The sequence below is a fragment of the Vanessa tameamea genome, chromosome 4 (genome assembly GCF_037043105.1).
Source record: "Vanessa tameamea isolate UH-Manoa-2023 chromosome 4, ilVanTame1 primary haplotype, whole genome shotgun sequence".
Lineage (NCBI taxonomy): Eukaryota > Metazoa > Arthropoda > Insecta > Lepidoptera > Nymphalidae > Vanessa > Vanessa tameamea.
Genome location: NC_087312.1, coordinates 5,183,788 through 5,198,143, shown reverse-complemented (window position 1 = coordinate 5,198,143; position 14,356 = coordinate 5,183,788). Strand labels below are relative to the sequence as shown.

The 14,356-nt window shown below is 31.0% G+C and overlaps 2 protein-coding genes across 4 annotated transcripts in view; one reads left to right on the top strand and one right to left on the bottom strand.

Annotated features, from left to right (window-relative positions):
• The first annotated feature begins 6,056 nt into the window (after window positions 1–6,056).
• On the top strand, window positions 6,057–9,297 carry LOC113394373 (meiotic recombination protein SPO11). Its single transcript, XM_026631658.2, has 8 exons — window positions 6,057–6,264; window positions 6,403–6,574; window positions 6,657–6,800; window positions 6,913–7,106; window positions 7,187–7,332; window positions 7,928–8,065; window positions 8,283–8,454; window positions 9,158–9,297. Exons 1-8 carry the CDS (start codon window positions 6,057–6,059, stop codon window positions 9,295–9,297), a joined length of 1,314 nt encoding a protein of 437 aa, XP_026487443.2.
• Window positions 9,298–10,669: 1,372 nt separating this feature from the next.
• The window catches only part of LOC113394372 (inactive dipeptidyl peptidase 10), a 114,163-nt gene continuing 110,476 nt past the window's right edge, over window positions 10,670–14,356 (bottom strand). For all 3 annotated transcript variants that reach the window (XM_064220643.1, XM_064220642.1, XM_026631657.2), the window contains one exon: window positions 10,670–14,248. In XM_064220643.1, the coding sequence (XP_064076713.1) occupies window positions 14,120–14,248 (129 nt within the window). In that variant the 3' untranslated portion in view covers window positions 10,670–14,119. The remainder of the gene's footprint in view (window positions 14,249–14,356) is intronic.

Sequence of the window (14,356 nt, the reverse complement as noted above, 5' to 3'; positions counted from 1 at the left end):
TCGGTGCCAGACAACGGAACTCGTCAATAAATACTCGCGAGGCGCGATTGCTGTAATACTATTGTTAAATGCTATTGAAAAAGTTGTAGTCTGTTGAAAAACTTTTATTTTGTTTTATAATTTTTATTGAATATTTTTTTAACATATTAACTAAATACGATAACAATTATCTTTGTATAAAAAGACCAAATAATCATTTTAAATTAGATAATAAAAAAGCGTATCTCAGGAAACACACAATAACAATAACTGTGCAACGCGCGTGGCCAAAAATAGTTTTTTTTTTGTCACATCTATGGATTTTACGAATGGCACCTTTTCCTATAATAAACTCTCCACTTCTATTTCATAAAAACAAAACAAAAAAATAGCGATTGAATAATTTTCAAAATTAAAAACAATTTACAAATTTTATATTCACTTAGTTTTTTGTAGTGTGTAGTTGTTTTTCAAAAATTTTAATAGAAACAATTGATTTTGTGCGATTTTATTTATTCCAAACAATTAAAAATAAAATATTTACAGATATCAAGTTATCGTGCCATTTGTATCGTTAAATATATTTCGAAATTTGGAAATACGCGGAACGCTACCCGTATACTTCAAAAATTTTAGAAGTCTACGGGTTTCCGTTCGAACACCCCCGAATTATGAAGTTTAAGAACGTTCTAGATTGAATTCGATGTCTTAGGCAGCTGCAATTACACCTGCTTGCATTACCTAGATATCTAATGCAGTTCACGTTATTCCGATTTTACGATCTTTAAATACAATTTGAAAATAAAAATGTACTTAACTTCGTAATAGCATTTATTGATTATTGATAATGAATATTTCAACAATTAAATAAGATTCATAAATTTTAAATTAAAGTATCCACTTGGCAAGGCGTAAATTTAAATATACAAAAATATGTATAAGTCTCTATTCTTTACTCAACAACACAATCTCTCGTTTGACCGTGACTGATAAGCAATTATGCTTTTAAATTTATAATACGTGATAATAATGTTCATATATGTTATTTTTAAATATACATATTTCAATAATAGACAGAGTCGCGGATTAGATGTAAGTATTAAATATGTATAAAATCAAACTTCGAAGGATTGGCGCCAATGTGCACACCTGTCCGTTCAATCCCATACACACATTTGTTGGGCACTTAGATAAAATAAGATAACGCGACACTAAACCAGATCTTGTGTCGTTTTTATAAAGCTTGTGTTGATTAAAGATAAGTACTTAATGTTGCTTATTTCTTTTTATGCATTAAACTGTTAATCAAACATTCTGCACGTGTTTAATTTTCCGTCTGTATCAGACTTATAATACTGAGGTGTAATGGATATTACATATTAAGTACAAAGAGGTTTTATTATTTCTTTTCTATGTTCTTTATTATCTATGTTATGTTACTTATCTTTACGGACAAATGGTTCACCTTCTTTAATTCAGCTTTCCAAAATGCTGCTAGTTCCGCGAAGTAATTCGACTCGTAACTGTAGTTATGTACTATGATTTTAACTGGTTTAAACCGGAACCCAATAATACAAAGATTTGATATAGCGGTAGAATTTATTCTGATGTAAAAACGTGCTATCAATTATAGAGATAAATTTTGACTTTGTTCATAATCCATAGACAATAAAATGAAAACATTATAATCTAAGACCATCTAATAGAAAATTTGATGTCACGTGAAAGTTCTATAAAAATCTGATTTTTATTTTGATTTCTAAACATATTTTTTTTTATAATATTATAATGTACTAGCGATTCGGCCTCGCATGGGTGCAATTTCTTAATAAAGATTAACAATACAATTTACGTAGCAATCAAGAATAATGTACTTTTCTACCACTGCATTTTAAAATTTGGATCAAATTTGGGGAATTAGTTCCGGATATTGCCCTACACACAAACAAACAAATCTTACCTCTTTATAATATTGGTATAGATAAGATTATCATTTTAATTCATAAATAATGCTTCAATTTGTGTCAAATATTTACGTAAATATTTGACACAGCTACTTTAGAGTTGAAATGACAATGAATATATAAAAATACCCAGAGCACAGTAAACAAAAGGATTTTTAATCTTTTGTAATTTTTTATCATAGAGATTGAAAAAGTTTAATTGTCTCTATCTCTCATTTCCATGAGAACGTTTATATTAATTATCCCTTAAATGATCAGCGCGTTCGTCGCTCACACTATTATACTAAACAAAAGGGTTGGACTTTCGAGTACTATTGTTTTTCAGCTATAAATCTAATGGATTGCGTAATTATGACCTTTAATATGTGACAGTCGCTTTGTAACATGTAAATTTATCCGGGAGCATATTGCGGGGTGAAGTGGGGTGGGAAAGAATCATCGACGATAATATTGGGGCGCAACGGGACGCCACTTCTCTGCCATGTTTTGTTCTGGGGTAAGTTATGAACACTAAAAATTTTATATTTTATTTAAGTCCTGCGATATTTTAAACGATTATTATTTATATAGATTTATGAAGTGTTATCTGTTTTATTTTTAACCATAAGAAATAAAAATAGTTTTTATATGCAATTATAAATGCTGGCTGTCATTTTACGACTTATAGTTACATGCCATTTTATTAAAAGAAAAAGAGCAAAAAAACGGGTTGACTGAATATCTATTTTTCATAGCTGAACAAAAGAATAACTACTTATACAGTATCATAGCTACCGTCAGGCTTATTAGATTGATGATATCTTTATAACCTTTAACACTTCGATCGGTTCGACGAATCCCATGACAATTCATTAGTTTTAAACCGGTTGTGTTTTTAAGTTAGGTAAGACTATATTTTATATCATCATAATGCAAAAAAATATTAAATTACTCAAATAAGCCTCTTAAGTGAAAACTTTAAATTTTAAAAACGTAAATGTTATTTTCTATTTTAAGGTGTTACTATATTGTTTCACTTATTTTGCTATATATAATAATCTATTAAATATAAATTTAAATATCATTAGTACATTTCTATACAAAGAAATAAATTTTAAATATATTTTTTGTTAAATAATAATATTATATAAGGTCCAACAATCAGGTCTGACATTGTCATAATTTCAAAAAGGTATTTCATATAAAAAGGTAAAGAGTGATCTACACTACATTGTATTAATAAGTTTACTACTAATTTATTAACAAATTTTTTCCTCAGCCGATTTTTAAGGAGTTCATCAGTATTCAAATAAAATTTAACAATATTTGTTTTACATTTTTTAAAGTTAAATTATGAAAAAATGTTGCTATTACTAGAATTAAAAATCGTAAACAGGGTATAAGTTATGTTTTTAATATTTCACTGTGGTAATTTGTGAGTAGCCCCATCTTAAACATAATAATCGCCCGGGTGCAGTTAGGAGGTCTTCTTTCCCTGCAACAAAGGTTTTTAAGAGACTTGCACCAAACTGATGGTGCAAGATTTGGCCCTTATCAGCAAGACGGCTCCAAAATGCGGAGCGTTAAAATGGGACTGTTCGTGTAGTGCTAGTATTTGAGACCTTCGCCTAAAAAAGAAAAAAAAAATAATTAAGTAAAAAGAGGCAGAAAACGATCAGATTTTATCACAATTGAAACTACAATATCTAAAGACCGATCGCTTACAGAAGAAACAATAAGAATAAATGAAAGAACGGAAGTATATGCCCCTACACTAGTCTGACCACTCGAGTGGTGAACTGTAGAAGCATTCGTCGCATTCGTAGCCTTATTGCGATTGTTGTATTGTTTAGTACAAAGCCATAAGTAGCCACTCGATGTGAGAAACTGTTGCGAATATACAGAATTCGCGTGTGGGAATGTGGGCAAATGCATAATAAGTAAGAGAAATAAAGAATTATTTCTTTGTAATATTCAAGGGCCATTTAAATAAATAGTAATTGTAATCAATACTCTAGTTATTTTTACAGGTAGGTACGGTTTAATTCTTTTAATGTATTCGTCGATAGCAGATTTCATATTTGCTGTTACGGTTATTTATTTATAAAAAAAGCATTTAATAATGCTGTCTGTCTGAAGTATGAAGTTTGAAATAATCGCAGAGATTAATACGCAGACTAAATGTTTGCGTTTTAAACTATTATTAATTATTACTACTTACTTTAAAAATATTTTTGCAAATTTAACCGTTTTTATTTTTATTTTATTTTAATTTGTTTAAACACATGACATTTTTAAGTTTAAGCGTAACGATACGTTCAAACTAAAATATTAATTAGTATTTAACATTATTATTTAGTTATTACGAAATATACATTAAAAAAAAAGTCATACGCTTCATGTAGTATGTATACAGCACGAACTTAATTTAAACAATATTATAATCGATTTACTTAAAAAATATAACTTTTAAATAATGTCATATGGAAGATTTATTGATAAATTAATATTTGCAATAAATAATAATAATCTTGTATCGTATTCATACCGAAAGTTATTCTAAATATCGAATTTTAATAGTACCCTAATCTGAATTCAATAACAAAGTATTAAAATAACGTTTGAGTAATCAATTGGGCGAGAACGTATCGTCCATCGAGATAGCGCTATGGTGGTCCATTGTGGGCCGACGCCCTGTGGTTCGCGACGCACTCGCTCTCCATTCATACAATGTGACGAATGTTTTATTCCCATTTTTATAATTGCTGCATTTACTTCCGCTTAGATGACCACTTCAAAAGCCAGACTTTGTGGGAAGATCGTTACTTATGTTCAAACATTTGCAACGAATAGTTTATTAATTCTTTGATTAAGTCGACGTACTTCTTATTGGTTGTTTTTTGGATTGAATTCTAAGTCTTTGAACGAACGATGAAAACTATCGTCGTTCAAAATCTTAGATCGCGACAAAAATAATAGTACATGACGGCGAGACGTCCCGTAGCGACCTAACTTCGTGTTGGTGTATTGTTAGTTCACACCGATATCAAAGAGTTTGGTAGCTGCATCGAGATAGATCAAACAGATAAGTAAGTTCTCACCTCCCCGTGGTCGCGGTGTCGTGAAAGGGTTCGCCGAATAATTGCAACAATCAATAAGAAGGAGCCATCGAGCAATTTGTATGGTATTTGTGCGGGCTGTCTCCCGCTGATGCTATCGACGCTCCTCAGGGTGCCGGTCGACAGTAGTGGGAATCCTGTGTAAGGGTTACTTTCTCACACTTCAAGGGTTTGATTATGCAATTAAAATTTGGCAAGAGTAATCTCAACATTGCAATCTAAATAGTATTGTTTTATGAATCAAAAAAACACTTGTTATATTATTTCACCTATTCTTATATAATATGTACCTATGTACTATGCTTAAGCTGATATCACTTTAATTTATTCGTTAGTAACTTAAAATGAACACAACCAAAATCATCTCAGTAAATTAAGGTTTACTGAGAAATGATGAAACAAAACCATAACTTAAACCAAGTTCCATAATAAGACATAAACATCAGCTCGTTGCAATATGTCACGTATAACAAAGCGCTGCGGTAACGGTCCTCATCATTTGTCTGCCGTAACCCTGTTATTTATGATCTCCTGCCGAAGAAGGAGGACAAAAACGGGGCTGCTGTTAAATATTTGCCTGAGACAAGAGGGGGCGATAATTCGAGGCTATTATGACGTCATTTCACGCCCTTTGTGCGATCGTCACGTCGTGTCATCTGCTCCTCGAGACGCCTGCCTCGACTATCTCTCGATTATATCTATTGTGTCATTTTTTTAGTGCGCGCGAGTCGGATGCGCCACCGACGATGAATTTGTCTCGTACGCATCTTCGCTCGACTTTGCTGTAAAAACTTTTGAGGAGCTGCCCTATTGTCTCGTGGCCCTTTTACGAGCTCCGTTTTGTGACGCTCGATGTTATTGTTTGCGGTCGATAAACATCTCGCCACTAGGTAGGTAGGGATCATTAATACTTTTGCCGGTGGTTCGTATTAATAGAGCTTTATCGGATTTGTTTGTCAATTATAGTTGTTTTGAAAGGTTGTTTGAGACATCAAACGGATTTTTTTATTTCAGAATGGAGTTAATAAACAAAGAGGTATTGGAGCTTAAAAACGATTTCACATTGAATTCGATTATTTCTTTCAAACAAGATCCAAAACTTATTTCGGCCATAGATAAACTATTCCAAAAAGAAAAACCAGGATTAAATCTAGTTTTACCGGAACGAAAATTAGACTTCGGCGAAGTTTGTCAGCTTCTAAAAGGATCATCGAGTAATAATGGTATCGAATCTCATGTTGTTAGACTTTGTAAAGTACGAAGGGAAAAGAGATTTGAGAAATATTTCAGTTACGCAAAAAATTTTATATGACTAATATTTTCAAAGAATCTAAATTAAAAATTATATTATATTATGTAAGGTGAATTTAACGAGCTGTCACGAGAAGAAGCTCTAAATAAAAGAAGAGAACTTATAAAGAAAATCGAAAAGATTTTGGAAGATATCAATAACATTGCACAGAGCGGCTCTACGCCTAAACTAATTATACGTAATCAGAGTTTATGGAGCAATTGCATTTACGATTTAGATCGGTAGGTAATTCAATTACTAATATATTCAAATAAATAATAAAAAAAATACGTTTTATTGTGATAAATTTTAATTTGATTTTAGAGTTACTTTAAAAAGTTCACAAGTTGCTAAAACATCAACTTTGATTTATTCGAACGCTGATGATAAATCACGTTTTAATACAATAGTGTTTGTTTTGACTAAAGCCCATGAATTGCTTTCGAAAAATTTGTCGGTAACAAGGAGGTATGTGTTATAATCTTTTTTTTAAGTATTTCGTACAAAAGTGCCTTATAGTACTATTGTAAGTGTGAAATTATAAAGAAATATACGTTAATATTTACAAGTTATTTTGCAGAGAACTGTTCTATCAGAATATTTCGAGGTTTAGAAGCCAATCTAAATTAGATGTTGGCGTGCGCGACATGTGCTGCTTGCTTGAAACTCCACCGTGGAGTTTAGGCATTGTTGCAACAGCTAAAGGTCTTATAGCAGGCCCTTTAAAAATGTTTAATGCAGATGGAACTGTCGTAGACTGTATGGCATCCGGCGGTAGCTACTCAACAACTTATTTAAAAATATATAACTGATAGATCAATAAAACAGAAAGTAAATAATTCTCATATTTTAAGGCATCTTAGTACCACAAGATATTAGCGGTATAAAAGAATTTCAGTCAACAGCTAAGTTTATCTTGGTTGTAGAAAAAGATGCAATTTTCCAAAAGCTACTTGATGAAGGGGCACTCGTGCGTTTGGGTCCTGTCATTATTTTAACGGTATTAAGTTGACTATTTTAAATCGATGATCAAGATATTTTAAGTATCAATCGTTTTATTTAAAGCTTTTAGTTCTATATTTAAAAATCCGGTCGATATAATACGTTCCTTATGTCTCTCATGACCTAGTGATAGATATGAGGAACGCCCTCATGTATATCAGGTGGTCATAACTATTGATGGACTTAAAATATAAACAGTTGATATAATCTTGTAACAGGAACAGAAAAATATATTTTTTTTATTTAAATCCAAAATATATATAGTATGTTGACAACATTTTGTCGTTTGTTTATCGCCACTTCAAAGGTACATTCGTTACGGATCTGTCAGAAATGCTTTCAATAATTCTAAAACTTAATTGTAATTTTATAACGTTTAATTTGAAAAAAATAATTAAAACCAAACATTAATTATATGTTTAAGTTAAATTCTCGTAATTAATCAAATCCATTATAATTGTCTCTCAAGATATATTACGATCTCAACGTATTGTGATGCTTTTACTAGGATTCTGCTACTTAGCTTTTAATTATATGTCGCCACGCTTTGAACTAACATAACTATATATTAGATGTATGTATTTTATTACTAGGGAAAGGGATATCCCGATGTTTGTACTAGACAGTTACTTTGCCGAGTAGTGAAAGAGTTGCGATTGAAGGCGCTCGCGCTTGTAGACTACGATCCTCATGGATATGAGATCTTCCTAACATATAAATATGGTTCGCTCGTAAGTTACTCTACACTTCTTGTGAACTTGTTAAACTACCGTTATCATCCTAGCGTTGTTTTAAATATCACATCACCATCCCAATTTTCCTTTGAAAATAATATTATGGTTTACGTTATATACTTTTTCTATTAAATTTAAACTTGTAATTTTTGGTTTTGCAATCGCTGCTCAGATTATTCTTAATATGCTTTTTTGTTTTATTTATTTATTTCAGGCCCAATCACACTTATCCGACACTCTAGCTTGTAGCAGCTTGCTGCTCCTTGGAGTTCTTCCTGATGATGTTACAACTTTAGTTCCTAAAGGCGCTCGCCTTCATTTAACAGTGCTGGATAAAAGGAAACTTATATCATTAATAAAAAGGCCTTATTTAGAATCTCCTTCAGGTTAACTATCGTCTTGATTTATAACATTTATTCCCAGTTTTAGGATTAGTTTCAACGAAATAAGTATTATATATTTATATAACTAATTATTTTGTGAAACGACGAATAACTTACAAAATGGTTTTTAACTACTAACAGCCTTACTTCTATATGACGTGTGCATTGGTGCATTGCAATTCTGTAAGAATTCACTTTGCATCTCACTGGTGAAATTTTGACAACCGACTTACAGTGATACGCTATTTTGATACGTTTATCCCATATATTTTATAATTACTATGGTCAATATCGCATATCACACCCTGATATTTCACGCTCGCGTTTTGCGGTGAGTTTCGAGTGTCTTCTAACAGAATAACTCTAATGGCGTTTACTCAAACATTGAATCCTCTCTCTCTGTCATCATTGATTTGACATTCGAAAGAAGAAGACAAAACATTGTTTAGTTGATCACCGCCTAAACAACAAAAAGCCATAAATGAATATCGGCTACACATTAAAATAGCACATTCTCATTTATTTTATATAATTTTCTTTTATATAATGTTAGTTTACCATCATGAATAAACTAGACTAGACTAAACATACACGTGATTAAAATCAATAATATATTATATAAACAAGAAATTCTTAAACACGTTTATGCTAGTATGTCCGTCCACAGTATGTAGGTAATTGAAGTTATTAATTAAATAAATTCTAGGTATTCGAATTAAGGAAGACTTGACGGGTATGCTGGCGAGTGGTATGAAGGCGGAGATAGAAGCTGTGGCTTCTACCACCGCGGCGCTCTGTGATTGCTATCTGCCTTCCAAAATTATACAAGCTGATTATTTGGGATGATGCCCTTAAGAAACATTGTAGAATGAAATATCTATTTCTATAAACTAAGTATATCTATAATAAAATGTTGTTTAATTCAAGTGGCCATTATCATGTAGCACCATGTTTTTTTTCACATGTATAGATTTCATGTTTTCATGTACAATAATAACAAAAATATTTTCGTTGAATGTACCATATATTTCATGTACCATACTTATCATAAATTTTAATAAGTAATCTTCAAATATTGGAGCGAAACGTCATTGATGTATAATTGTTTAATATACATCGTTTTAGGGGTTGGTCGTCATATGTTAGATATAAAAAAGTAGTCAATGTCCTTCCTTTGAGTTCAACCTTACATAACAAATTTCATCAAATATAGTTCAGTGGCCTGGTCGTGAAAGAGCAACAGACAGATAGGAATGTGAATTAAAAGTCCTTTCATGTTTATAAATATGATCGAGTATATTATGTTTTCTAATATTATATTCCACGCAAAATTGTAACTAATGACATCTAGTGTCAACTTTTTAAATAAAAAACCCAGAACAGCGCCATCTAGCGTATATAGCGTATATAATAAGGAAAGTATTGCGGTACAACATAACGTAGTTCTCTTATTTCAATAAAGATGGCGTGACAAATGAACAAGAATTATTGTCAAAAGTACTGGTATATTAGTTAAAAAAATAACAAATAAATCAAGCTGTACAATGTAACGTGTCAGATTATATATTTATATTTTATGGGTCTTATTATACTTTTATGAAAAAACATTTATAGTCACAAAATTATTAAGTCACGATGGAAAGTACTGATCCATTAAATGAAAAGAAATGGGCAAATAAAGCAAAATCTTATTCGAGTGGACCTAAAAAGTTTAAAAGTGAACCTGTTAAACGAAAATCATTTAATGAAAATGAAGCTGTTCGGTCTCTAGACCTGGCTGTGGGAAGGTTGAAGAAAAGTAAACTTGTTAATGGAGAATACAGTGGAAATACTGCGCATTCAAATATAGTGCGAAGTAACACTAATATGTTTATTGACAGCATATCAAGTCCCAGTAGAAATTTTAATGAAATTGACAATACATCATTGATATCTATGAATTTCTCTCATTACGAATTAATGCGAAATCTTTCACGATCAAACTGCAACTCTGACGGTGCATTTAGCAGTGCACATGATGCCTTTTCTAGCCTCACGGATATCACTTCCAGAGACGAAAACCTTGAAAGATATTTTCGAAGCGTCGATACGTGGGCCCGGTTTTCCAAGCCAAGGGAAAACAAATAACCGTTACGCCGATTTTCTTATCGATAAATATAAATTATGTTGTAAAGAAATATGTATGGAAAGGGATTGTGTACGAAATGAAATTTACTCATTAACGATTATGAAAATTTTATTTATTCAAAGAAACTTTACATTAATAACAGAATAATCTCAGAATTTACAAATAAACATACCGATCTATACAACACTGTAACTCTTAAACGAGACGATAAGATTTATAACACTGATTAACAACAACGTAGAATATAAATTTTCTCTAGGGCCATCAAACGGCGCGTTACTGAATACAATAATTTAAAAGATTGCCCTGTATCTTGTAACGAATGTGACTCGCTAGCTTAACGACAACAGATTCAGGTTAAGACAAAGACAGGCTTTCAATAGTTTATTAGATAAGAGAAAATTGTATATTATTGTGTTCAACAGCGCGCTTTCCATCGATCTAATCGCTAAGGAGCAATCTGTGACAGTCTACAGTTACGAAGGCGGACACTACACTGCATATTAACTACACTCGATGTATTTATCGCTCCGCCAAAATTTAACTCAAATTTTCAAAATAATATGTTTTACGTGTCAAGTTTTATAAAAAAAAAAACCTTTTTAAAAAAACATAATATTTGCCTTAAAACAAAATATAAACATTATTGTATTTTTTTTTGTTCATTACAAAAAAAATGATTAAAATAAGATATTGCATGTTTAATATGGTTACGTATCGAGTGTAGTCAAGTGTTCTTGCAGAATAATTCTAAAGACACAGCGTTACTGACCGACATTAACAACACATCTAGTGTATCTGAGGAAACTAGGACAGAAGTCTACAACTAATTATTTAAATAGACCCAAAAACATTATTAAAATAAAATGTAGCAGTCCTGAGTTGAGATAAGGAAATAATTGACATAGTCATCACATAGTTCCTAAATTTTTCCCAAGAGTACTATCTATTGTATTGGAAGCTTTCGCTACATTGGAAGACCAAAGGACTATTATGAAAGGAAAAGTGACCGTCGAGAGAAGCAGCGTGCAAATCATTGAGTGATTTTAATACTGAATTGATATTTAATACCGACCTGTCACATTGATCGATATTACAACTACATGTTTTTAAATTGGTGTTATATTATATCGAAAATCTCAATTTATAAGAATCCCATTGAGAATTCCTCATTCTAATAATTAAGGTATCGCAGAGTTGGTACTCAACCTCGCAAGCACTTTTATTATTATTCCTCGTAGCAGCAGGTCATATAACGTACTTATTTACTCGTGTATAACTATAGAACTTTTCGCTAATGAAATCAATATAACATGATGTAAAATTTAAAGCACCCGGTTTCCGAACTCTCTCATATTTATAATACCTATAAAATTTTCATATTATTTTGTGATGTATACATAGCCCGTAATATATTGTCTAGGTTTGTTATATTTTTCACGGATGAAAGCAATATCATGTAATATTTTATTTATTTATGGAAGAATTTTAAAAGTTCTAAATTATTGTTAACCTTAGATTTAGTTTTAATAAATACAACGAATTCGATTTGACTAGGCCTACGTATATCAGATGCAGACATATTTATTTAATATATTTTATACAATATCGATAAAATTTTGCAATAGAAGAATCACAGCATCCTTAAGACCATAACGGCGTTTGAAATTAATGTCATCGACATATCGTAGGTAATTTAATTGTAAAATTTAGACCAAATTGGCAGTCTTCACAAACATGGAATGTACGATATGCGTCTATGCAGGTATCCGATAACACTTACCAATAATATCGGTTGACAATATTATACCTATACAACAACGAGTTACCTACTAATGTCTCAGTTAAGGTTAAATGAACATTGCGTTCATATAAACTAACCATTCTGTCTCTATTCTCATAATATGTTTAAAAATTCTAATCATAAAGGACATTTTCATATTAAATTGACCAACTATTTTTTTTTACTTTTCAGTACTCTTAATTCACAACAGCAATAATTGTCTCTTTAATTTAGTATCGTGTCTCTACATATACTAACTTCATGGTTACCGATTAGTCTCCGAATTCCGAACAAGTCTGGTCATCTGCGACGTTCATTTAAGTAAAGTCGAAGGCAATTTCTAGCTCATTTACTCTACTTTGTACATGCTTCTTAAGTTTTTATTATTATTTCAGAGGCTTATGGTGAGACAATGACTACATGAACCATATAATTCCAACATATAATTAAATACGAATAGTTTTGATATTTGTATGTGAAGACTTACTGGTCCGACTTATTACTTCATATATTTCAAGGATTTTCGTTTATAAATTATATTTTAAATAATATAAATTAATTTATTTAATTTAATATCGTCGACGGTTAAATTAACTTGAATTTAATATATTAAAAGTATCGTGATTATGTGAATGTGATAGAGGCGACGTTTAACAATTATTCGACTGACTTAGTGACTAGAGGTTTAGATTGGGTACGAATTATGGTGCAAAAGCAGCTGAGGAAGAGAGGATGAACAAGGTCACTTTTTTTCTAAACATTACAATCGATTACAAATATGAAGGATCTGTCATATATAATAATTAGTCCTACATATATACGTTCACACGTCCGCATGAGGTATTTTTAACAGCACTATAATATTATAAAACATTATTTTAAAATTCTGTAACACAATGTTGACAAATAAAATCTATGTTGTAAAAGGCCTAATAGATTCCCTAAAGGATAAGCTCCTCATTATTATTTTTTTTTAACGTTATTTATTTTATATTTTTATGAGAGTTATAAGAAAAGATATAAAAAATGTTGTCGTAAATTATCGATAAGAACAGGGTATGTAATAATTATGTATCAATAACGTTAATACGGTTAGAGTACAATAGTTTTAAAAAGATGGAAGTAGAAAGGGTTACCGTAAAGCCTAAAGGGTAAAGCTCGAATCGCTATGAATAATGATCACAATATATACATAATATCCAGAGAGAGGAATTCACGAGCACAATAGCGTTATAAGACGCGTCGAATGATCGTTGCAGCTTTTAAATCTCGTACAGCTCTAATTAGGTTACTTTTCAAGATTAAAATTCTTATCATAGGTGATATTTTTTAGTCCATAGAAAGGCGAGTTGCTTAAGCGATGTCAATGGAGCGTACTAGAAATATATCGATATGAAAAATTAATTTAAGTCAATTAGCCCGATTTATAACTTTGTTTCTTAAACTATAAATTAGGTACGTATTTTTTTAAATTTAATTTCGGGGAATCCCGTTATTATTTATGGTTTGAACGTTTTCATAATATTAGCATGTTTCAATATTATATTAGTTACATTTTACTCACATACATGATATACATAGTATCTAGCGTCCTTCTAGGAAGGCGTAAATTAAATTTATCTGAGAACACAATTTAAAGCACTATCTCATTTACATATTTACAAAATATGATAACAACTATACATAATAATTATTATATTAAAATTAAAGAATGTAATATCGCAAAACTTATCAGGACTTATTATGAATGATTAATTTTATCTATCTGGTGGAGGCAGCTTGGTGTCTTCTGGATCAAGAGAGAGGCACTCTCGGAGATAGTCTTCCATAGACCTGTATACGTGCTCGATGACGCCTTTCAAGTCATGCCCTTCATCAGCATACGCCTGAAAAAAGAAATTGCATTTAAGGTTTTTTTACAAATTGCATTCTTGGGTAACTTTTAAGCATGTTGCGTATTATTGTAATAACATATTATATATATATATATATAT